We start from the raw sequence: 21,322 nt of genomic DNA, 5'->3' as shown, positions 1-21,322 counted from the left end.
GTAACTAGTCCTGTATAGTATAACCTAATTGTTCCAACCGAATGTCTAAAAAAAATCTGTGGTTGTACCACACGGCGTCGTTAGACATGCACAATATTGAAGAACCAAGCGATCGAGCCAGCATTGACGATGAAGGTACAAGTCTGTCCAAGACCAACGAGGAGGTAAAAAAACCGCGAACAGGATATGAATGGAAGAACGGAGCATCCATTTGCCTATGTGCAGCAGCATCGATCCTATTCTTGAATATCCTCTTCACTATCATTGCTGCGTCGCGAGCCCAACAATCCTCCCGATCTTTCGAAGCAGAGACAATCTTTGAGGGGAGCTGCACAAAGGCCAAACGCTGGTCTACAGGATTCCATATCCTGATCAATGTGCTTGGCACTATTCTTCTCGGCGCGAGTAATTACTGCATGCAATGTTTGAGTGCGCCCTCGCGTAAGGATGTCGACCACGTGCATGCCCACGGCAAGTGGTTGGACATCGGGACTCCGAGCGTTGCTAATTTGAGGGTTATGAGTTGGGTGCAAATTATTATCTGGTGTCTACTTGTTCTGACTTCTCTGCCGTTTCATATCCTGTGAGTTTGAGGAGCTGTATCTCTTAACGGCAAGCGCTGATGAAGATGCAGCTACAACGCAGCTGTTTTCTCTGCGCTGTCTTCAAATGCATATGGCGTGGTTGCGGTTTCCCCAGGCAGTCCTATCGGATCGACAAATTCGACTACTAGTGCTTGCTATGAGGACCTGGTGGGAAAAGATGTTGTACAGGTTCAGGCGATGTACCAGGGCAAAGAACTGGAGTCCTTAAGCAAAGAGGACTGTATCAAGGCCTATGGAGCAGCGTTTCTGACCAATCGACGGACCCTTCTCCTTGTGACTAACAACAGTTCAATTAGCTCACCGGGTTTATTTGTTGGCGTTGGTAGCCCTCCAACCTCGGTGGATGATAATCAAAACCCGTTTGATTGGATGTGCACTGGGCCCGATACTGACTTATATGGTGACTTTGGCTCAGGGACGTCACAGTGTCTTCAATCTGCCGTTCTTAAACATGTTAATGGCTGGTCAGTAACTGCTGAACCTTTCGCTAGCAACGATATCGTTGTCGCTGGGACAGGCTTTGCGTTTACCAGACAGAACTATTCCGACCTGCGATATTCATCTTTACCACAGTCCACGCGGGCGGATATCATGGATCTGGGGGCGTTTCTGGAGTCTCCTTTCAATACCGTAAATGATACTTTGGGCTTTATACAGAGCCAGAGCTGGCAGACCCAGCGGTTTGAGTCCCAACTCAATGTGTACATGTCTGACTCTGTCTGTGCGACTGATAGTCGCACGCTATCAGTCTCACCCCCACAGTATTATTCGGTAGACCACTGCTTGAGTGAGAAGGTAGAGGAGCATTGCCGAGTCATGTACAGTCCAGCGATTTGTTTAGTGGTTATCTTGTGCAACGCCGTCAAGGTGATTTGCATCATGTTCACTATCCGAATCCGCCGCAAGGAGCTGTTCTTCACTGTTGGCGATGCCATCACATCATTCATGAAATATCCCGACCGGACCACACTTTGCAGATCGTGGGTGGACCAAAAGGAGGCAAAGTCAGTATTTACAAAGCCTCGTCCCATGAAATCCAGAACCCTGCCTCCGCGGAGACGATGGCATTACGCAGTGGGCCGACGACGCTGGGCTCTATCCGTCACCTGGTAGGACATCTCCACCTCCTCTGGTTGGATTTGGTATACTAACACAACGCTTTAAAGGTGTATTGTATGCCTCACATGTGGAGCCGCTGTCACAACCTTCGCATACCTCGGTGTCGGAGAATACCTACCGAACACCAGTATCTCCACAGTCTGGAGTCTAGGCTTCTCTGAAGCGCGTCCGGAGACAATGCTCCGCTACCTGACCACATACAACCTTCTCGCCATGGCCCTTCTCTCCAATGTCCCACAAGTCATCCTCTCATCCCTCTACTACCTAATCAACAGCATCCTAACCTGCATGCTCGCAAGCGCTGAATACACCAGCTACTCAGTGCATCGTCGATATCTCCGAGTATCCTGGCCTGAGGGCCAACAACGCTCCACATATTTCCTTAGTCTACCCTATAGATTCAGTATCCCAACAATGACAATCTCAGCTATACTCCACTGGCTCCTATCGGAGAGCATTTTCTACGTCCGAGTCTATCAATACGACACAGCCGGTACTATAGATGAAACAAAAACAATATCCACCTGTGGAATGTCACCTATTGCAATGATATTCACCCTTTCACTCACCGGCTTGGCATTGGTTATCGTATTCGGACTATCACTCAAACGATTCCCGACTCAAATGCCGCTCGCCGGAAATTGTAGTCTGGCCATCAGCGCTGCCTGTCATCCTCCGTTGGATGACGAAGATGCGGCGCTGAAGCCGTTGATGTGGGGGGAGGTTGTCATATCTGGTGCGTCAGGGAAGCAAGGAGAGGTTATTATGCCTGGGGAAGAGGTGAGAGAGGAATCGGCTGAAGGGGAAAGGCCTGGTGAGGAAGTGCTTCGGGATAGCCCTCTGGAGCTAGAGGAAAGAAGTTTATTGCCGGTTGTGGAGGGGCAGGGGGGAACTATATACCATTGCTGTTTTACGTCTAGGGATGTTGGAGTGCCGGATCCTAGACGGTTATATGTATGATTCGATATCGTTTGTATTTCCTTAGTCTATTACTGTTCTTCTATCATGAGAGCCGATATATCCTTACATATTATATAATACATGACTTTAACTTATATGCTAAGTAGACTAATTTTCAACACAAGTGAGGCACTAGACCAGACTACGAGTAGAAGGGGTAGACCGAGTTTCTGCAATAGAAGAAAGTGTATATCAGGATGATACGCTCAAGTCTTTCTCAGAATCTCTCGTCCTTACCCCAATGGGCAACTTAATGCCCGTAAGTCTCCCCTGTATACAGCTGAGTTCTTTTGATCCCAGCCACTGTCCATATATTTCAACTTTCAACGTGATAAATGTTTGCCTGTACGTCTAAAGACTATTTGTATTAGTAGTGAAGCATTACGAATCTTTACTGGATATTAAGTAGGCCTTTCAGGTATATCTATACTAGTTTGAGGGAGATCTTGGTTTCTTTTTTTTTTTTTAGTATTACCTAGTTTGGTATCCCATGGGTAGTTTTAGATCAGACTGGTCGCGTTCCATGGAGACCAAGTAGACAACTTACGATGGAGTTGGCCGCAATTACAGTTTTACTTACGTGGAAGAACCTTTCGACAGAAGATGGGTAATGCATCATCACCCATGTCTGTTTAACCTATCTAGACATCACAAGTCATCCATGTTCAAGAAAAACATCAAGTGGTGTAGTCAAAGAAATTGATATCACAAAATTCAAGATTTTCACATTGGCTCATAGAGAAGATAAGGGGGAACGTAGATAGTTAAAAGCAAAGAGTAGGACCATCGTGTAATATAGCCCAAAAATGAGAGATAAGAAGGAAGATGAATGATAAGGTTAGTAAGAGGTAGATAGAGAGTGATAAAGGGAGGTCGGTCATCAGACCGCAGCAAATGCAACTAATACATGGATGCAATGAACAGGAATGAAGGCAAAAAAACAAAAATCAGATCGTTATACTAAGGCTCTGGAACTAGTCATTTCACCGTAGCGCCCTCTTCCTCTCGTGGTATCATAAGCATTGACGACTCTCATTTGGGCGCCATCATCAGCCTGACTGAAAGCATAGCCGCGTTGTTTGCGCATGCGCTGAACCTGGCGCACTTTGCGGATCGCCTTCTGGAACTGTTCCATGCGTGGGCGGTAGTCTTGTACATTATACTTCTGTATCTCTTGGACGTGGTGGTAATGTTGCGGGTAGTACATCCGCTTGGCGTATTTCCAGGCGTAGTCCCGAAGAAGACAGACACATGGGAGGACGATAGCCATGAGATAGAAGATAGGCGATTTGAAGAGATGGGGAATTGTGCCGTAGTACTCCGTGGAGAAACCGATAGCGGGTGCGGCATAACCATATGCTGGAAGAAACGCTAGCCAGATCACCATTGATCCGGGGATCGCGATGAATGTGTATTTGGTCCAAATGTTAGTGATCAGTGCCGCTTTTCCAAGGACCGTGGCGAGGACTGCCGTGTACAGGGCAGATCCCCATACCCAGTGGCCAGCAACCTTGCCATCTGCTTGCGGAAGGTCCCACAGGAAAATCAACTCCGAGACGAGGTATAGTAGCAAGGAATGGTAGAAACCATTTAAGATCCATGACCAGAAACTGTGCCTTTTGAAGAACATTCCCTTCTGCCCAAGTTGGTACAGCTGAGGATACCGGTCCAATAATCGAGCAGAAATGAACTGATCACAGATGCCCATCGCGAATGGAGGAAGCACGGTGAAAAAGACGTTGTAGAAGGACAGGGTCCACGACTCATAGATAACTTCACCGGAAAAAGCATTTTGGAAAGAGTACTACGTCGTTGTCAGTTGCTATCAGACTCATCAGTGGATGGGAGGTCAGAACATCACTTACCCAGAACTGTGTCATGTAAAGGGCGATATTCTTGTAGAAAGAATACAGAATGACACGACTGATTCTGTGGTAACTCCAAGCCCCATGGACAAGGAGAAGTTTGCGGAGATAACGGAACTGAGCGATAGACACATCGGCGGACCGAGCGGCTTGGAGACCTTCAAGACCACTAATACCAACACCAACATGTGCGGCCTGAATCATGGACACGTCGTTCGCACCGTCACCGATAGCGAGAAGCAAGGATTTGAGGTGACGCTTCACAAGTTTGACTACCAGGGCCTTCTGTAGAGGAGAAACACGGCTGGGAGTTATCAGCATCAGAGCGTCTCATAGGAATAGGCTATGACAACTTACCAGCAGACTACAGCTTTGCACTGAATAGCAAGGTCCAGGAACATTTTTTCCATGTCCTTCTCTAGCGCGAAAGTCAGAGAGCGTCCGTCAATAACCAAAGCTAACGCTTCGATTTCACCCGAAGCATGCTGGCTCTGAACAGCCTGCAGCTTCTTGGTTAAATTTTCTCGGGTAGCTTGAGACGTCTCCTCATTAACAATTAGTAGTGTCATGTCCTCCGAGATCAACTTGCAAGACATTCCAATATTGATAGCAGTTTCCTGTCGATCACCTGTCAAAACCCAGACCTTGATTCCCGCAGTCTGTAGCGTATGGATAGTGTCGGGAACTCCATCCTGCAATCGATCCTCGATAGCGGTAGCTCCAAGAAGGTAAAAGTCTTTCTCAATAAGCTCAGAAGCTTTGTCGAGCTCGTCTGCACGGTTTCCACCAACAGTCGTTGCAGCCTTGTCGTATATCTGGTACCACTGTTGGAATTCTTCCTCGGAAACTTCACGCATGGCCAAACAAAGAGTCCGGAGACCTTCCGAAGCGTATTCTTCCAGGTGCTGTAAAGTCACCTCGACCATGGGATTGTCAGGATTAAGACGCTCAAGGATGACGGTGTCTGCACCTTTGGTGTAGATCCGAATCTTCCCATCTGGACACCTGAAGATCGTTGACATTCGTTTACGCGTCGAATTGAACTCACAGACAGCCAACAGTTCATATTCATACTCATGGCCCCCTACTGTAAAGAGCACGGAGCGAGGTCTCCGATTTGTGAATTGGTAACCCAACGTCGCAGCACCTTCAACGAGAGCGCCCTCATCAGGAGAGGCTGCCTGGTACTTGATTTTGTCGGGTTCCTTTTCAGATCTTTCAGGGATAACGGTGTGGCAAGTAGAGAGAAGTGTGAGAAAATGATGAATCGCGTCTGCTGTCGGATGACCACCTTGTAGGTTCTCTCTGAGCTTCTTAAAGTCATGTACCCCAACCTCCACTCCATCTTCTACAGTGGCTCGTCGATCTTCAGGGATGTCCTCACCATACTGGATGCCACCAATTGTACACTGCTTGAACTCCATCATGTTGCAAGTCAAGGTTCCTGTCTTATCTGAAAAGATGTATTCTATCTGCCCAAGTTCTTCGACTAACGACGACGTTCTACATGTTGCCGGAGTGTCTGTTTTGTCGTAATAGATATCGAGGTCAGAATTGATCAGGAACGCTTGGGCGTATTTGACGATTTCAATCGTCACGAAGAGCGATATTGGGACGAGATTGGAATAAAGGACCCAATAGGTGAATATATCCAGGAAGAATTGCTTTACTGCGTTCGTACTGCCATAGTCAAGGTAGGTGAGTTTGTCGGCCGCGGTTTGTCGGATAATAAGATCGCCGACAGAGCTGATAACACTAAGAGCGATTAGAATGCTGACCAACATCAAGATCTGAACGTTGACCATGCGTTCCACGGCCGTCCGCTTGATCGGCGTCGCTGTCGCATTTCGCATCAACTTCGTCTCATGACCAGTGAAAACGACAATACCGTGAACCCACGGCGTGTTTCGCAGGGTAGCTCCTCGAAGAAGAAGCTGGTCCGGTGCTAGAGGGAGTTCCTTCTCGCCTCCTCCGGCATGCATCGTCAGGGTAGCTTCATAGGTGTAAAGACTGCTATTCGGTTGCTCTGATCGAACCCGCCCACTCAGTCGGCTAAGATCAGCGGGGCTTACCAAATGTGCAGTCTCCGGAATCGCCTGTTTAATCTTTAGGTTGGTTTCTCCATCCAAGTTGGCGGTTTCGATGTAGCACAAGCCCTCGGGTTCAGAAGAAGCCAACAGAACCAAATCGGCAGGAAAGGGTTGCTCCGACTCAACACGAACGATGTCTCCCACAGCGACATCGATCCATTTCGTCTCATGAAATGCCGATCCCTTCAGAACTTGAGTCTTCGAGTAATTGAGAGACTTGTCAGACGAGCGTCGCTTATAGTCTTCTACAAGTTCCTTGATAGCAGAGACCAACAACACAATTAGCAACGGACCAATTGTGGTATAACGATTCGTCGGTGACACGTTTGGGATTTGCTGGAGGACAGCGGTGAACAAGAAAAACAAATTGGCGTATTTGGAAAATTGCTCGTATAAGAACTTCGGAACGAAGGTGATGATGTTATACTTCGCTGTGGAGACGTGGTTGTCGACGAACTTATGTACGGCATTGGCCGGGGGATTGTTCAGCACGATCATGCGAGGTCCGAGAGTCGAAGGGTCGACCTTCTTCCGTCCGAAACCAAACTTGAAATCCGACTTCCTCGACTTTTTCTGACTCGGGGGGATGGCCCCCTCGGCGTGTTCGGTGCTGTCAACTCGTGCCGCCCTTGCACCGGCCTCCGTGAGAGGAAGGTTCATGTCCGAGTATTCCTGTCCCATGCCCAGCATGTGCTTTGCTCTTCCCATTAGCCCGCCTCCCAAGCCCAGTATACTATTCCGCTGATTCGCTTCCTGTACACGATGGTCGGAATGCATATAATCATCATGATCATCCACGTGGTAGTACCCATCATCGTATTCGTCGACGGAGTAGCGCCGGTAGTTGTCCAAGCCCGAGGTTTGAGAATAGGTTCGAGATACACTGGCGGCCCCCATGTAAGGATCGCCTATGTAGGCCCCGGACTGCGGCGGAGGATGCGCGGAGGCTGTCGCATGGGCACCGGAGTGCGGCGGCGCCTGTCCGCCGACAAACTGGTCATAGGAAACTGAAGGTCGCGCCTGGGGGTAATCGGAGTCATCGATATTGTACTGTCGCAACAAATGGTCGTCGTTGACGGGCGGGCCCTGCCCAGGATTATACATAGGGGTCGTATCCTCCAGCTGCAGCAGGTCGTCATCGCGGCCAGCGGCTGGGTGGTGACCGGGAGGCCTACCGCTGGCCATGATGCTCGAGGCGGGTAGGCACCGTCAGAGCAACGTTATGCCCCTGGAGCATTGATCGACAGTGAATGAGGGAGGGAAAAGGAGCGAGACGATGCAAGTATGGAACGACTATAGCTGGGGTTTTGGATTGCGCAAGGGAGTGCAAGAGAAAAAACCAATAATCATGAAACTTGAAGCGAACGGAAACCGAAGGTGACAGAATGGAGAAGGAAATCTGACGACTGCCTGGAAGAAGGTTTATTATTCGTTGGGATGCGGCTTTAACGCTAGTCTTGGGCGGTGTTGTTTTGGATCTCCGTCAGTGGCTGGGGGGGGTTTTTTTCTTTCTTTATTTTTGGGGATCTTCCTTCGATTACTGTACTAGTCAGTAATACTTAGTAGAATAGTATGAGATTAGCTCCTGAGTTATTTTGACTGGGTACTCCGTACGGATTATTCCTTTCTTTCTTTCAATTCATTTCTTGACTAGTCTCATAAAAATAGGTAGGAACTGGTAACATAAATTAAGTCAATTAATTCGTTCCTGTCTCGCCAATGGGTTTAAAAATAAATCCAAATTAAGCGTCCCTGCGCCTCGACGATGCGCGTCTCGCTCCCCACTCCGCCATCCCAGACTTACCATTTAATGTTCTTCATAAACGAGACGACAAGAGATCTCTGGTATGCATCTGTCGGAAATTTTCCTCCTAACGTGGCTGACAACTGCCAACTGAGACAGATTCTTCGTAGTTCCTGAAATACTTGAAACTTGACCAAGGACAACGAGAATCTCGCTTTGTCATGTTTTATACATGATTATAGATGATTCTTAATTAGGTTGACTGATATCCCGAACAGGCCTTTCAATGTCTGCTAATTCTTCTGGATTGTCTTGTCTCCCGAGTCTTTCTCAACCTTCCTTACTAGACTGGAACCAATACAACCCATTTTAATCTCTAGATACACACCAGTAAGAACTAGGATCTCTCTCCCTAAATCCTACTAGTAATAAATATAGTCCCAAATAATTACCCTAGCGCATGCTGGTTTGGAAGAACGCTTGTTAGGACAGGAGCTGCAACACTCTTGTAGAGTCTCCCCGATGTAGATGTACCAGATGATCTGTACGCTCTCATTACGAGAACTCCTACAGTTCAGATGTCACTGTGATGCCTCCAACTCTCTCAGCATCGAGAATTTCCAGTATTAGAAACTGTAACGACAAGCCAGCTCTAGAACGTCCACCGAACGCATGAGTGCTGCAATGCCGAGTGTTGCATATTTAAATTAAATCTGTCACTTTCTCTCCACCGTGGGTCCAATTTTACTTGAAACAGATGGGAGATACAGTCCCACTAGTGATTGCTGCCTGGCCACAACTCAAAGTATCCTATCTACTGTCAAGACGTCTGTACTCAAGGAGGTAAAGGGCAAGGAGAAAAAAAAAAGGTGGAGGGAGGTCTTTGTCCGTGTAGGACGATCATTGATAATAATTTGAGTAATACCGAGAACACGCAAAATGGACTCCGTTATTTGATATCTATAATACAACAAATCTTAAGCGTATTAAGCACATTGATTCCCATTTGAAAAGATAGATCAAAATTATGAAAGGTTCGCATGTCTACCGATCGTTCGTTGCTCTAGACTCCTCTATCAAGCCGCCCTTAGCCCGTTTTGCAAGGTCAGCTTGTAGCGCCTTGTCAATGATGCCGTTGATCTCCTTCACTTTCTCAAGTGCAACGGATGACTTATTCACGAACACCATGGCACTAACCGGGGACCCAGAGAACTTCGAGAGGTAGCACACATCGCCTGCATTATTCAGGCCCATGACCACGTCCGCCTCAGAGGCCTGCTCTTCTTTCCGAGTGGCATCCACAATGACCCGCTTTCCTTCATCAAAGGTATGAAATGTGACCGATAATGGTTTGTGGGTGATATTCAATGCGACTGGGACCCGCTCGTCGACTCCGTAGACGATCACTTGACCGTCCTTGACGACGGCATCTGGCCGACGGAAATGCTGAAGGCCCGCCATAACTCCAATACAGGCCGCATCAATCAGGTTGCCATCGTAGTTTGTGATGTGCACGTCTGCCCGAACATTCCAGCAGCTGACACCCTTCAAAACGCAAAGCGATTCCGTATCAAGGGCATTCGAATGACGGATCACCCTGTCTAAGACGTTGGACACATATGTCTCAAGGTCGCCCTGTCTTTTGTCCCAGGATACATTAACTATATATCTCCCGGCATTATAAGTTGGACATAAACATACCGGCCATTCTCCCAAGCGGGAGAGCCCATAGCCGTCAACTCCAGGGCAATAGTAAAGATTCCATCGAATGGACGGTCATCATGGGGTTTCGTAACTTCAGACGAGATGCGGACAATGAGGCTGTAAGCTGAGATTAACATCTATCTCTGAAGACTAAACCTCGAGCACTAAGAACTCACCTGGTCTTGCCAAGCTGGACCTTCACATGCCCGTATTCTTCGCCGAACGACACATTTAAGGGACGGAATTGATCGGCCTGACGGCCATCGAGTCTTACATCCTCACGCAGAGCATTGAGGATGAAGTCGCGCTCGGCAATTGAGAGCGGTGCTTCTTTGTTCATGGTTGTGGAGGCGGACTCGGCCCCAGCGGGGTCAGCAAGACGGACTTTCTATAGAAATTTCCTGCACTCCGCAGCGTCATTGAAGAGCGGGCCAAAGTTGTTCCTAAGACTGTCGATCATCAGAAACCCAATCACATGTAGCGTAGTCCAAAGGCGGTGTGCACTCGCTGATTCAGCTTCTAACCTGAGGCCGTCGGCGGAGCGCTGCTTCGGCGGTCATTCAACCTTGAACGACAACCATCGGAAATTTCCAAAACGCGGATTCTGTAGCCCACCATGACTACAGGTGAGAAAATCTTGAGATTTAATATCGCGATGACATTGCGCTAATCTACATATAGCACACAGGCCCACATTCGATCCAGTATGCTTCTACTTCAATCCGGGAATACTTGAATATAGACTCACGGACAACAGGCACAAGGAAAAGAGGCCTTGCGCGGCCCCGCATACCACCAGCGACTGCTCCCAGCACATACGCACTTGAAGACTCGGTAAGTCGGATCTGTACTGTGGGTGTGATTTCCTCTAATATGTTCAAGTCAACTCGGCCAGGGTGGTGAAGGCGAAGCTCAACAACGCGATTTGCGCGCCGAATTGCTCCAAGCCGAAGCCGCTCATTTTGCGAAGAAGAGGGGTATCCCCGTGAATGAACCAACTGTTGAGAGCGCAGCACCCAAACACCAAATAGAAGGCGGTCCATCTGGCAGTGATTCAGTTGGGACGGAGGACGAAGATCCAGAAGCCAAACGGCGGCGAATACTAGAGGAGACGCGGGACATAGATGCGGATTCAGATGGGTCGGAGGATGACAGTAGCGAAGAAGAAAGGTATGCTACTTGGATTTGCAGGCAAGTCAGCTATGCTGACAAGTTTTTAGTGACGATGAAGAAGATGAGGCCGCCGAGTTGATGCGAGAACTGGAAAAGATCAAGAAGGAGAGACAAGAACAGAAGGAAAAAGAAGAGCGCGAACGCGCTGCTGAAGAGGAAGAGAAACGGGAATATGATATTGCCAAAGGAAACCCGCTGCTTAACGCTCAGGACTTCAACTTGAAACGCCGCTGGGATGACGACGTGGTCTTCAAAAATCAAGCCAGGGGAACCGAGGATAAGAGAGGAAAGGAGTTTGTCAACGTAAGCTTGCCCAGCTTGGTCGTGTTGACTTGGCGCTAATCAAGTATAGGATCTGTTGCGATCGGACTTCCACAAGAGGTTTATGGTAGGTTGTACCTGATCATGATTTTTTGATGTTTCTACTAACACTTACCTGTAGGGCAAGTATGTCAGATAAGTTGCACGAAGTTACATCCAAACTAAACATTGGATGCACCATCGTAAGATGATGTCATTGATACAAATACAAAATGGCTCAACAACATTCCGATGGTTTGGTGAACCGTCTTGATCTAGTTGCCTGGCGCCGAGTCGATGCCTACATCATACCACTCCCACATAATGGCTCGTATATCAGTCAGAGTCCTGCTGATCTATCTGTTTGGGAGGGTCCTCTGGCACAAGTGGAATGCGGTGGGCAATGTATTCCCTGAGAGTGGAGTACAATGATCGAAAGTATTCCATTACTGGAGCCACAATCTCATGAGAATCGTCGTATGGCTCTATCAATGTCGCTGGAGTTACTCATAGTTTGCATTGTTTTCATGGCTTGCCAGATCCCTTTTCTCTGTTCAAAAACCGACCATGGTCCATAGCCAGACTACCTTTACAGCTAATGTACACTGAAATTGCAAGCACTATTGCACATCTACATCCAATGAAGAAGTAATTGCGGGTCAGTATTGCTGTATGGAGTATCCTTAGAGCCATCTATGTATCACTCCTCTGTTAAGTAATGATCAACGGATACAATAATGTCGGCAATAATCTCCACCGCCATACAAGCCGCCTTCATCGCAGATAGCAATTATCTCTATCAGTTATCGCTCCAACATCTATCTACTAAAAACATCATCACTGAATAGTTTACCCTAAGAAAGCAAATATGGACTCCCAGCCAACATCCAAGGCATTACATTGTGCGCAACCCATACCACCACATTGACACAGATAGAACTTTATCATTCATCCACCCACCCGCATTTTCTAATCAACATACTCCGCAGATCGCATCAATACCAATATCTCTCAATTACTTCAAAGATTCGAGAACATAATGGCAACAGCAACGGTCTGTCTTCTCCTTGCACTATAATGAGAATATGAACTGATCCAATAACACACAGGTCGAGAGTACCAGCCATACTTCAACAGCAGTGGAAACATACCAACTTGACGTGGAGTCGACTGCTTTGGTATGTATACGTACATCCATATTTACCTTGTGCAGACCTTAGCAGCGCTAGCCTTCGTCACTAACCAGATCAATCACAGGTCCGCGCCGCCGAAGATATTCTCTCTTTGACCCGTACGATGAAAGAAACCTGGCTCTTTGGAAAGCTCAACACTCTCGGCGAAGACGAATCGGATGTGAAGCGGCGAGAGGAGCTAGAGAGGGACGCAGATGCTATCCAGCGGGCCATCGAGGAAGGTGGTTTGTTGAAACCGGCTAAATGATCTTATTGGTGATATGTGAGTACTAGTGTTATTCTGGGCTTCGGTTCCGGCATGGTTTTATAGATATTGCATCATTGGCGTCTGGGAGGGGCTTACTATTTCTATTGTACATTATTGCTTGTATTGTAGATACCCATCACTACAATTTTGACCTCATACTAGTTTTTTCTAACTTCTTAGCACAAGAGTTATGTTGCGTTCACTCCGCCAGGGCCGTCAATTTCACTGGTGGGCTATTGTCGATATCGCTATCGAGACCAAGGCGTCTCTGGACTAGGTCCAGTACTCCCAGTCATCTATCAGCAAAGGGTCTACGAGTATCCCGCTGCATGGCCTTCCCTTTCGCCGGCTGAAATTAATGTGTGGCCTTGCTACCGCTGGGTATCAACACTACCGATTAAACTGGCTGTCCAGCACTACCTGGTAGTCTACTTTCCTCACAGTCAGGAGCAGGGGGCTAACCCCCATCACCCAGCCCCACGGGCTTCGTCCCTGGAGACCCAGGCGAGCAATATTGCACGTTTCTAAGCATGTTCGTCCAAAGAACTTGGACACCTTCTGTCAGTCAATCGCCACTACCCAGTTAACCCAGCTGGGAACATATTTGTGATGACTTAGAATACTCTATTCCTCGAGCCAGAGTTACATTGAGATTATATTAGCCAACCTTTTCTACTTTGCAAGGCACTACTATTATCAAGCCTCAATCCTTTAAGCAGGGTCATGTGAATATGGAAATAGTCCACAATAGTATATATACTACCCTCTCTACTTCCCCGCCATATCTCCTTTGTTCTCCTTTCTATGGCTATGGACCTATAGTCCCACTGTGTTGTATGTAGACGGCTTCGGTGGAGTGAAACGTGCTTTATATGGAAACAGACCCTGAGGTATTACATCACGAACTATATTGTCTCATCAAAAGACTAATATTGTCTGATCTAGGGTTTTTGACAAGACATGGGGCCACTCAGGATTCTGTGATAACACAAAGAGCACATTAGTCCAGTGAAATATAAGGCTATACTAGTACGGGGCGTCGGGCAACGGGGCCAAGGCCAAAGTTATATTAACCAGAAGTCTTTTTCGATTTCTAACTCATATTCTTTGTCTAGCACTCTCCCAAGGAACAATATTCTTGGTATCACTGGCCTACCCCCTATCGCAAGAACAGGGAGGCAGGGTCATAAGATCAAGCACGGTATACAATATAATAAGGGGATGATCATCTGTCGTTCCAACTGGAATTATTAACCAGGGAATGTGCGAGTCCATTCAGCCCTCTCGTCAGGAAATTTGACCAGTCTTGCCATCATCATCACAGGCCTCGTTAACCATGTTACTCACCCAAAGTCTCTTCTTCGCGTTCGCCTGCTGGCAAGCAACACCAGCACTTGCGGCATCTCTTCCTCCATCACATCAGGAACTCGATTATACGCTCGATCTCAACGTAACCGAAAACGATCTCGCAGCACGAGACCTCGAGAGACGGAAAGATCTTCCCATCACAATGTGCCCTATCCTGCACATCGGCGACTACCCGTACTGCCCTTACAGCAACGGCGAAGCAGCCATAGATGCATGGCTCCCTAAAATCGCAGAACAGATCAAAGAATTGTCAGATTATAACACATGCACAAGAATATCCGGCGAGGAAGAGGAATTCAATTGGCGTTTCGAGTCCCATACCGAGGACAGCCGGTGGTGCGATACCAGCGCCAGTCTCGAGACCATTCAAGGCGCCATCAGAAAGACCATGAGAGACAGGGCTTATTGGATATGTGAGCAGGAGTGCTTCCGGATGTCTCACGCTGGTTCCTGGCGTGGATCGCTCCTTGTAGGGCGGAAGGACACCTGGGATGAAAAGCAATATTGTGGGCCATCGCTTTACGATCTAAAGTTTGCTACGGGGGACAAATGTATCTCGGGGGGCAAAAAAGATCTTTAGCTTGGGGATTGTTGTGAGCCATATGTGCTTTACTAGTTTCGGTTCTTCTTCTTTTCTTCCATCCTTTCATATATGAAGATATATGATGGATGAGTATTTATATTGCAATGTACTTTTGGATACCAGTGTACTTAAATGTACTCCTTCCCAAGCCCTGCGTTAATTCTTGCGATAGGCTGCATAAGCCTTGCCAATTCACATATTTTTAGGTATTTGAAGGTCAGAAACACTCCCTGATCCCAATATCTTTTCCAATAATCATGTCAACCTATAGCCATATGTGACGTATATTTCCATGAGCTACTAAAGCTCCTGAGTTGGTTGATAGATCAAATAAACAGTATATATATGTGTAAGACACGAGTAGACCATCATATTCAAACTTCACCAAATCTTATAGATAACAACTAACAAGACTCTTACTACTAATTTCCACACCATCGTTCAAGACACATTGAATAGTAGTAAGAGGCAGTCTACTAGAAAGATGTAAATAGTTTGTATGTATCGATTGATAGTGATCGCGATAAGATAGTGAATAGTTGATTGTCAGGCAGAATAAATTGAACACACCATCAGCTACACCACCGAATAGTGTATCTTCAGCGATGCTAGGTTAGTAAGGTCCCTACGCTATAGTGAACGATTATTTTCCCACAGAAAAACTTCAGTAGCTAGCTTACTAGGTATCCATTAGCCCAGGTAGTTCTCAGATCAATACAAGGTAGTACAATTGAAATATTATTATCAGAAGATCAAGCAAAAACAGCCTGTCTCCCCTGTCGGGGATCTAAATAATTCCATCAAAGACCGCCTTCCAATACAGAGACACCCCGCCATTAGAAGTAGGCGGTCAATCTCACAGTACCTTACTCCACCCATAAATGTCCCGATCAGGCAAGCGTGCACCAAGTCAGCTCCAACTTATACATCCCAACAACTCTATGACTTACCTCTAAACATAACGTTATATTCTACAAAACCAGACCTCCTACGCCTTACCACAACCAAGGAAACGTCCAACCTCCCAACCCAAAACCACCCACCCCAAAAAGAGCAACCAACCCCTCACCACCCCACCAAACCAACCAAAAATGCCACCAACAAACCCTCTCACCCTAATAGTCGCAACGACACCGATTCCCACGCGCGAAAAAACCCTCCTCGGAATCGGTCTAAACGGCACACTCCCCTGGCCGCGCATAAAAGCCGACATGAGCTTCTTCGCGCGCGTGACAACCCGCCCCCCGCGCCCGGGGACAACAAACGCCATGATCATGGGTCGGAAGACGTACGATTCCGTGCCTAAGAGTCTACGGCCGCTGGGAAAGAGGATTAATGTTATCGTAACGCGGGATGTGGAGGGTGTGAGTAAACGGGTTGCGGAGGAGTTGAAGGAAAAGAGGGCGAAGATGGCTGCTGCTGCGGCGGCGGCTACTTCTGCTGGGGAGAATAAGGAGGAGGGGCCGATTACGGATGCGATTGTTAGTTCTGGGCTGGAGGCGGCGCTTGAGGATGTGGAGGAGAAGTTTAAGGGGGGGTTGGGGAGTGTTTTTGTGATTGGGGGTGCGGAGATTTATGCGACAGCTTTGGGGTTGGGAGGGGATCGGCCGGTTAGGATTGTTATGACGAATGTTGAGAAGAAGGGAGTGGATGGGGAGAAGGCTGTGTTTGAGTGTGATACTTTCTTTCCCATTGACGAGGAGCTGCTCATGGAGAAGGGATGGAGGAAGGTGAGTGCGGAGGAAGTGACCGAGTGGGTGGGTGAGCCTGTCTCGGGGGAATGGAAAGATGAAGGCGAGGTTAGGATCCAGATGGTTGGTTATGAACGGGTCAATTGATGTTACCGGTACTGTGCGCAGTTTAGCCTCTCCCTTCCTTGTATATAACGATAGCGTTCGATTGCTTTATGCAACGATAATCTATATACGGCGAGTCTTCCCCATATGAAGTTCTATGCTAGGCATCTGCAGTCAAAGAGGCGCTTGCTAATGAAGACATATCAACAAAAAGAAGTCTCGAACCCCGTCAGGTACATAAAACATACAGGCATCCTCCGCTGATATACACTTGGTAGTAGAAACAGCGCTAAGAAAAATACAGTTTATAGTAAGATCAGTATATGCGTGATGCTCAAGCTCAAAAATATATGCAAAATAAGAAAAGATGCTGCCCATGACCAGGAATGCGTGCAGGGACCGGAACATAACGCTGGACAATGCTTTGAAGACGTTGGAAATATGTATACGTTTGCATTCTCTTTTACAGCAAGCGGATTCATCTGGTAAAGAGAATCACTCATTCTCCTTCATGAACTTCACGAAGGCCTTCTTATGGACCAGACCCGCGTACTGTCCGTTTTGAAGGACGCACAGGTACCGTAGACCTAGCTTAGCGAAGCACTGATAAACAAGGTCTACAGGTGAGTGTATATCAAGAGCGATAGGGGCCTATACATGCATCAGCTTGTGAGGAGATATACGGATTTCTATCCACATACCGGATCAATATAGCGGTTAAAGTCCACTCGAATGGCCTCTTCATCATCACTGTCGGAAACGACCGACATCGTATCTAGTGTCATCAGACATAACGTGTTTTCTTCGTCCTCGAGATTGTCCAGCGCATATTCGAGGTCCGGGGCTGGGATCAACCCAGACAAGACATCGTGGCGTAAGATAGGGAGGCCACTGTCTAACTCTCCTGCCATGAGAAGAGTTTGAAGCTTGGAGCGCAACTCTGTGGCTGGTACGAACGGAGAGTCTGAGATATCAATGATACGACTCTTCCGTACAGGTCTCACTAGGTCTCCGAGCTCTGCATCTGACACGACTTGTATCTTATTATCAAGGAACGGGTACGAATTCATATCAGTCAGGAGATCCTATCCAAGTCAGCATGTAGTTCGGTAGCACAGATCCTTGGGTTTCAGTCGATACTTACATAGATGCTGCGGGGCTCGATCGCATCAGCAGTCCATTTGGCACAAAGGATGGCCAAGGAAAACGGAAGGACATGGGCAAGACTACCTGTCAGTTCAAAGAGGATGACGGCCAATGTAACTGACAAGCGGGTGACACCACACATGGTAGCCCCTGCGGCGATCATTGCATACACTCCTGGAGTCACACACGATTCCATCCCCGACACAGCTGGGCAGGAGGATCCAAACAAGGGGAACGATGGGTATTTCACCACGAAATATTGTGCCACATGACCAACGATCCGTCCCAAGAGACCACCAACAACCATGGATGGGACGTAGATGCCCGCTGGCACTTTAATGCCGAATGTGACTATCGTTAACAGGCTTTTGATAACGAATGCTACAAGGAGGTAGCGGATAATATCGACAATGCCATCTTCGTTTGGACATAGCGAGGTTGGCGATGAGGATTCATGATCGCAAGGGCTGGCCAGCTCGAACAAAAGTTCGGATACGGCCAATTTAGTATAACGATTCCAAAAGCTGACTAGGCCAGTCACCACCGCGACAAGAACTACCTCCAGCATCGGCCAACGCTTGATAATTGGGATTCGCCGGAATGAGCGAGCCCATAAACTAGATGCCTTGATGAAAAGGGCTCCAAGAGCGCCTCCCAAGACACCCAAAAGAATAAATATCACTAGCTCAAAGATCTCCCAATCGTTCAAATATCGGACCTCAAACAGGACGATCTTACCCGTTCCATAAGGATTGAGGAATTTCAGAGAGAGTGTTGCAGCAATACAGCAGAAGAATGTTCTGAATAGCGTCTTCGGAGGGAAATAATAGCTAACTTCCTCGAGGCTAAAGAGAACACCACCAATGGGGGCACCAAAAGCTACTGCGACACCACTCGCAGCACTCGCGCTTAGCACCTCTCTTCTTTTTCCATCGTTGCGATTGTATTTGGCGAACAAGCGACAGCATATGTTTCCCACACAGGTGGCGATGTGGACATACGGACCCTCCTTGCCTAAACTTAGGCCAGATGACACACTAAAAATCAAAGCAACGGTCTTGATCACCAGCGTTTTGAAACCCAGATACCCGTGCAAAACAAAACCACTGTTGATGACTTTCACTTCAGCAACCCCGCTACCAGCCGCAGAATAGTAAACCATATCAGGACGTGTGGGAATCGCCGAAAAGGGTGTTCGTGGACTAGCATCGGAGTTTGGGCTGTCAGCAGCTGCATCGGTGTGTCTCGTACCTTGCGACGATGCTGCACCCAAGTTTTCATCCAGTGTAGTTAGAGAGACCGACGAAGGAACGACCGTCTTCGTAAGCAACGTGAGGAAGCAAGAGATGACGGACAGAATAACCACCCAGGCTACGTACATGCCAAAGTCCGTCCACTGGTTGTCCGTGCTTGAGAAGGTTAGCATCTTGGACCATGACCACCATGCAGAGCATACGGGATTGTCCACGCAGCATTCTTGACGGCTACTAAACCATCGCGTGGTACAAAATCCTTCTTTGAGATCAAACACAAAATCTTCGGTTATGTCCACGAAATAAGCGATCGCGGCCGTGATGCAGCCGATTAGCGCGACGAGAACCCAGCCCTGAGCACCATCGAACCATGCTAGAAGGCGACCCCGGACATCTTTCCGCGCCCGCAACTGTCGAAGGCGCTCGCCGTCCGCAATACTGTCATGTACCCAGTCGGTGGAGGTGAATTGATCATACCAAGTTCGATCATCCATAAAGGAAGAGCTCAGGCCATCTTTGGCCGATGCAGCAAGACTCTCAGGTCGATCCGTATCTATACTTTCCCGCCGGCTGACTCGCAATGCTTGGGAGTGAGCACGGCTGTGATGGCGTGATCGGCGGAAGCTCCCAGCCAACAAGTTGTGTCGAAAGCTGGTATCGGGTCCGGAGCCATTTGAAAGATTGGTATATGACCGCCGTACACCTCGGCTGTTTCCCCGATCTTTGCCTAGCAAGCTGGTTGTTTCGCCAATCTCCAACGGTGGTTGTAATGACTGATACCCGGTATGTGCTTCCGAGAGATAGCTATGTTGTCGTCTGACCGCAGACGGGGAGGGGGGAGCCGTTCGGGAGAGAGATCTCTGGCGATCATCTTCGCTCGGAGCTTGACCGCCTTCCTGCGAAAGGGAGGTGAAATTGGAGGGAACAGAGCGAGGCATTATTGAAGCGGTAAGTACTTCACGGTTCGACGTGGTGATCTGATTCCCTGGTTAACACAAGCCACCCGCAAGGCACCCAGAGTAACGGAGTATACCAAAACATATCATTCGCTATAGAATTCTGGGGAGGTCAACCCTTCTTTTCAATCTCTTGACTTAGGTGAGCTGCTCTGACCGAGGTTGGGAGCGGGCTAACAGCGGTGAAACGTGGAGGGCTTAATTTTCAACAAAAGGTCTCAAACAAAGGGCGATAAAGAGGTAGAACCACAAAGATAGTGAAATCGAAAAGTAATATAGCAAGCAGTCAAGGGGCGGGAGGGCTATTCATAGCAAACGAGCCCTGAATGCAGTGGTGGAAGAAAGGAGAAGCAAGAACCATTGTTCTCAAGATAGTTTAAAACAGTGTTCATGGCAGATGACCCGCAGATAAGTAAAAGGAGCCAAAACACGGGACTAAACGCACATCATCTGATAAATCAAAATCCCAATTTTATTCTTCCAACGCAGTAGGTAGGGTTGTATCCAGGGTCCTAGGATATCCGCCACAAATCAACTATCCTTTAAGAATAAGCAAATATCCCCGGAAAATTCTTCCTTTTAGTTCAAAGGGAGTGCTGAAAGAGCTGCAGCAATAACAACGTAAACAAGGAAATCCGGAGAACCCCCCGAACACGTGAGGCGCGTGTAACAAAGCGTATGTAAAATAAACTAACTTTAATAAAGCTGCCATTCATGCTCACTGAATCGGATGAAGTCCACATATTTGCTTTTACCCCACCATTCTTTCTCAACATGATGATCATGATCCCTGGAAAAGATCGACACTCTGATGTCAAGCCGTGGAAAGGCGACTCAATCATCGTCACCTGAACAAAGCAGAAGGTTGTTAGTATAATCTCCAGAATATATTTCTCGCTTTTTTGTTTCTTTCATCTCTTGGTTCCCACCTTATAGGGTGATTGAATATTAACTACTAGTACGGAGTAGTAAACTAGTACTCTTTTATTTTATCCCGGCGTGCATTACTCCGTAGACCGCCAATGAGATATGATATCACCATGCATTTTGCATTTGTCTTCGATTCCATCAACAAGTGCATATCCGGCATGCAATACTAAACTTTGCATACAGGTTTCGAATATGCAGTCCTCAAACTAGTGCTGATGACCTCTTCCCACAAGGGCTGTGAGTATGATCAATGTACCCGCAGTGGGAAAGTGGGATTGAAAATCAATCTG

The 21,322-nt window shown here is 47.6% G+C and overlaps 7 protein-coding genes across 7 annotated transcripts; 4 read left to right on the top strand and 3 right to left on the bottom strand.

Annotated features, from left to right (window-relative positions):
• Nucleotides 1–41: 41 nt before the first annotated feature.
• On the top strand, nucleotides 42–1,718 carry AO090011000814 (uncharacterized protein; the record flags this gene model as incomplete). Its single annotated transcript, XM_001826340.3, has 2 exons — nucleotides 42–583; nucleotides 635–1,718. The coding sequence occupies 2 exons, from the start codon at nucleotides 42–44 to the stop codon at nucleotides 1,716–1,718; spliced, it is 1,626 nt and encodes a 541-aa protein (XP_001826392.3).
• Nucleotides 1,719–3,639: 1,921 nt separating this feature from the next.
• On the bottom strand, nucleotides 3,640–7,824 carry AO090011000813 (aminophospholipid-translocating P4-type ATPase DRS2; the record flags this gene model as incomplete). The annotated part of the gene is made up of 3 exons (XM_001826337.3): nucleotides 3,640–4,488; nucleotides 4,550–4,853; nucleotides 4,907–7,824. The coding sequence occupies 3 exons, from the start codon at nucleotides 7,822–7,824 to the stop codon at nucleotides 3,640–3,642; spliced, it is 4,071 nt and encodes a 1,356-aa protein (XP_001826389.1).
• A 1,603-nt stretch (nucleotides 7,825–9,427) lies between these two features.
• On the bottom strand, nucleotides 9,428–10,427 carry AO090011000812 (exosome non-catalytic core subunit RRP45; the record flags this gene model as incomplete). The annotated part of the gene is made up of 3 exons (XM_001826336.3): nucleotides 9,428–10,022; nucleotides 10,085–10,204; nucleotides 10,264–10,427. The coding sequence occupies 3 exons, from the start codon at nucleotides 10,425–10,427 to the stop codon at nucleotides 9,428–9,430; spliced, it is 879 nt and encodes a 292-aa protein (XP_001826388.1).
• Nucleotides 10,428–11,223: 796 nt separating this feature from the next.
• Nucleotides 11,224–11,602, top strand: AO090011000810 (uncharacterized protein; the record flags this gene model as incomplete). Its single annotated transcript, XM_023233117.1, has 2 exons — nucleotides 11,224–11,257; nucleotides 11,322–11,602. The coding sequence occupies 2 exons, from the start codon at nucleotides 11,224–11,226 to the stop codon at nucleotides 11,600–11,602; spliced, it is 315 nt and encodes a 104-aa protein (XP_023093652.1).
• Nucleotides 11,603–14,336: 2,734 nt separating this feature from the next.
• On the top strand, nucleotides 14,337–14,948 carry AO090011000808 (uncharacterized protein; the record flags this gene model as incomplete). Its single annotated transcript, XM_001826334.3, has 1 exon — nucleotides 14,337–14,948. One exon carries the CDS (start codon nucleotides 14,337–14,339, stop codon nucleotides 14,946–14,948), a length of 612 nt encoding a protein of 203 aa, XP_001826386.1.
• A 1,094-nt stretch (nucleotides 14,949–16,042) lies between these two features.
• On the top strand, nucleotides 16,043–16,789 carry AO090011000807 (dihydrofolate reductase; the record flags this gene model as incomplete). The annotated part of the gene is made up of 1 exon (XM_001826333.3): nucleotides 16,043–16,789. The coding sequence occupies one exon, from the start codon at nucleotides 16,043–16,045 to the stop codon at nucleotides 16,787–16,789; it is 747 nt and encodes a 248-aa protein (XP_001826385.1).
• Nucleotides 16,790–17,242: 453 nt separating this feature from the next.
• Nucleotides 17,243–20,084, bottom strand: AO090011000806 (chloride channel protein; the record flags this gene model as incomplete). The annotated part of the gene is made up of 3 exons (XM_001826332.3): nucleotides 17,243–17,398; nucleotides 17,449–17,832; nucleotides 17,892–20,084. The coding sequence occupies 3 exons, from the start codon at nucleotides 20,082–20,084 to the stop codon at nucleotides 17,243–17,245; spliced, it is 2,733 nt and encodes a 910-aa protein (XP_001826384.1).
• Between the last annotated feature and the right edge of the window lie 1,238 nt (nucleotides 20,085–21,322).

Source organism: Aspergillus oryzae, chromosome 7 (assembly GCF_000184455.2).
Source record: "Aspergillus oryzae RIB40 DNA, chromosome 7".
In the NCBI taxonomy this organism is placed as follows: Eukaryota; Fungi; Ascomycota; class Eurotiomycetes; order Eurotiales; family Aspergillaceae; genus Aspergillus; species Aspergillus oryzae.
The sequence above is the reverse complement of the archived record's forward strand: the minus strand, read 5'-3'. Positions and strand labels throughout refer to the sequence as shown.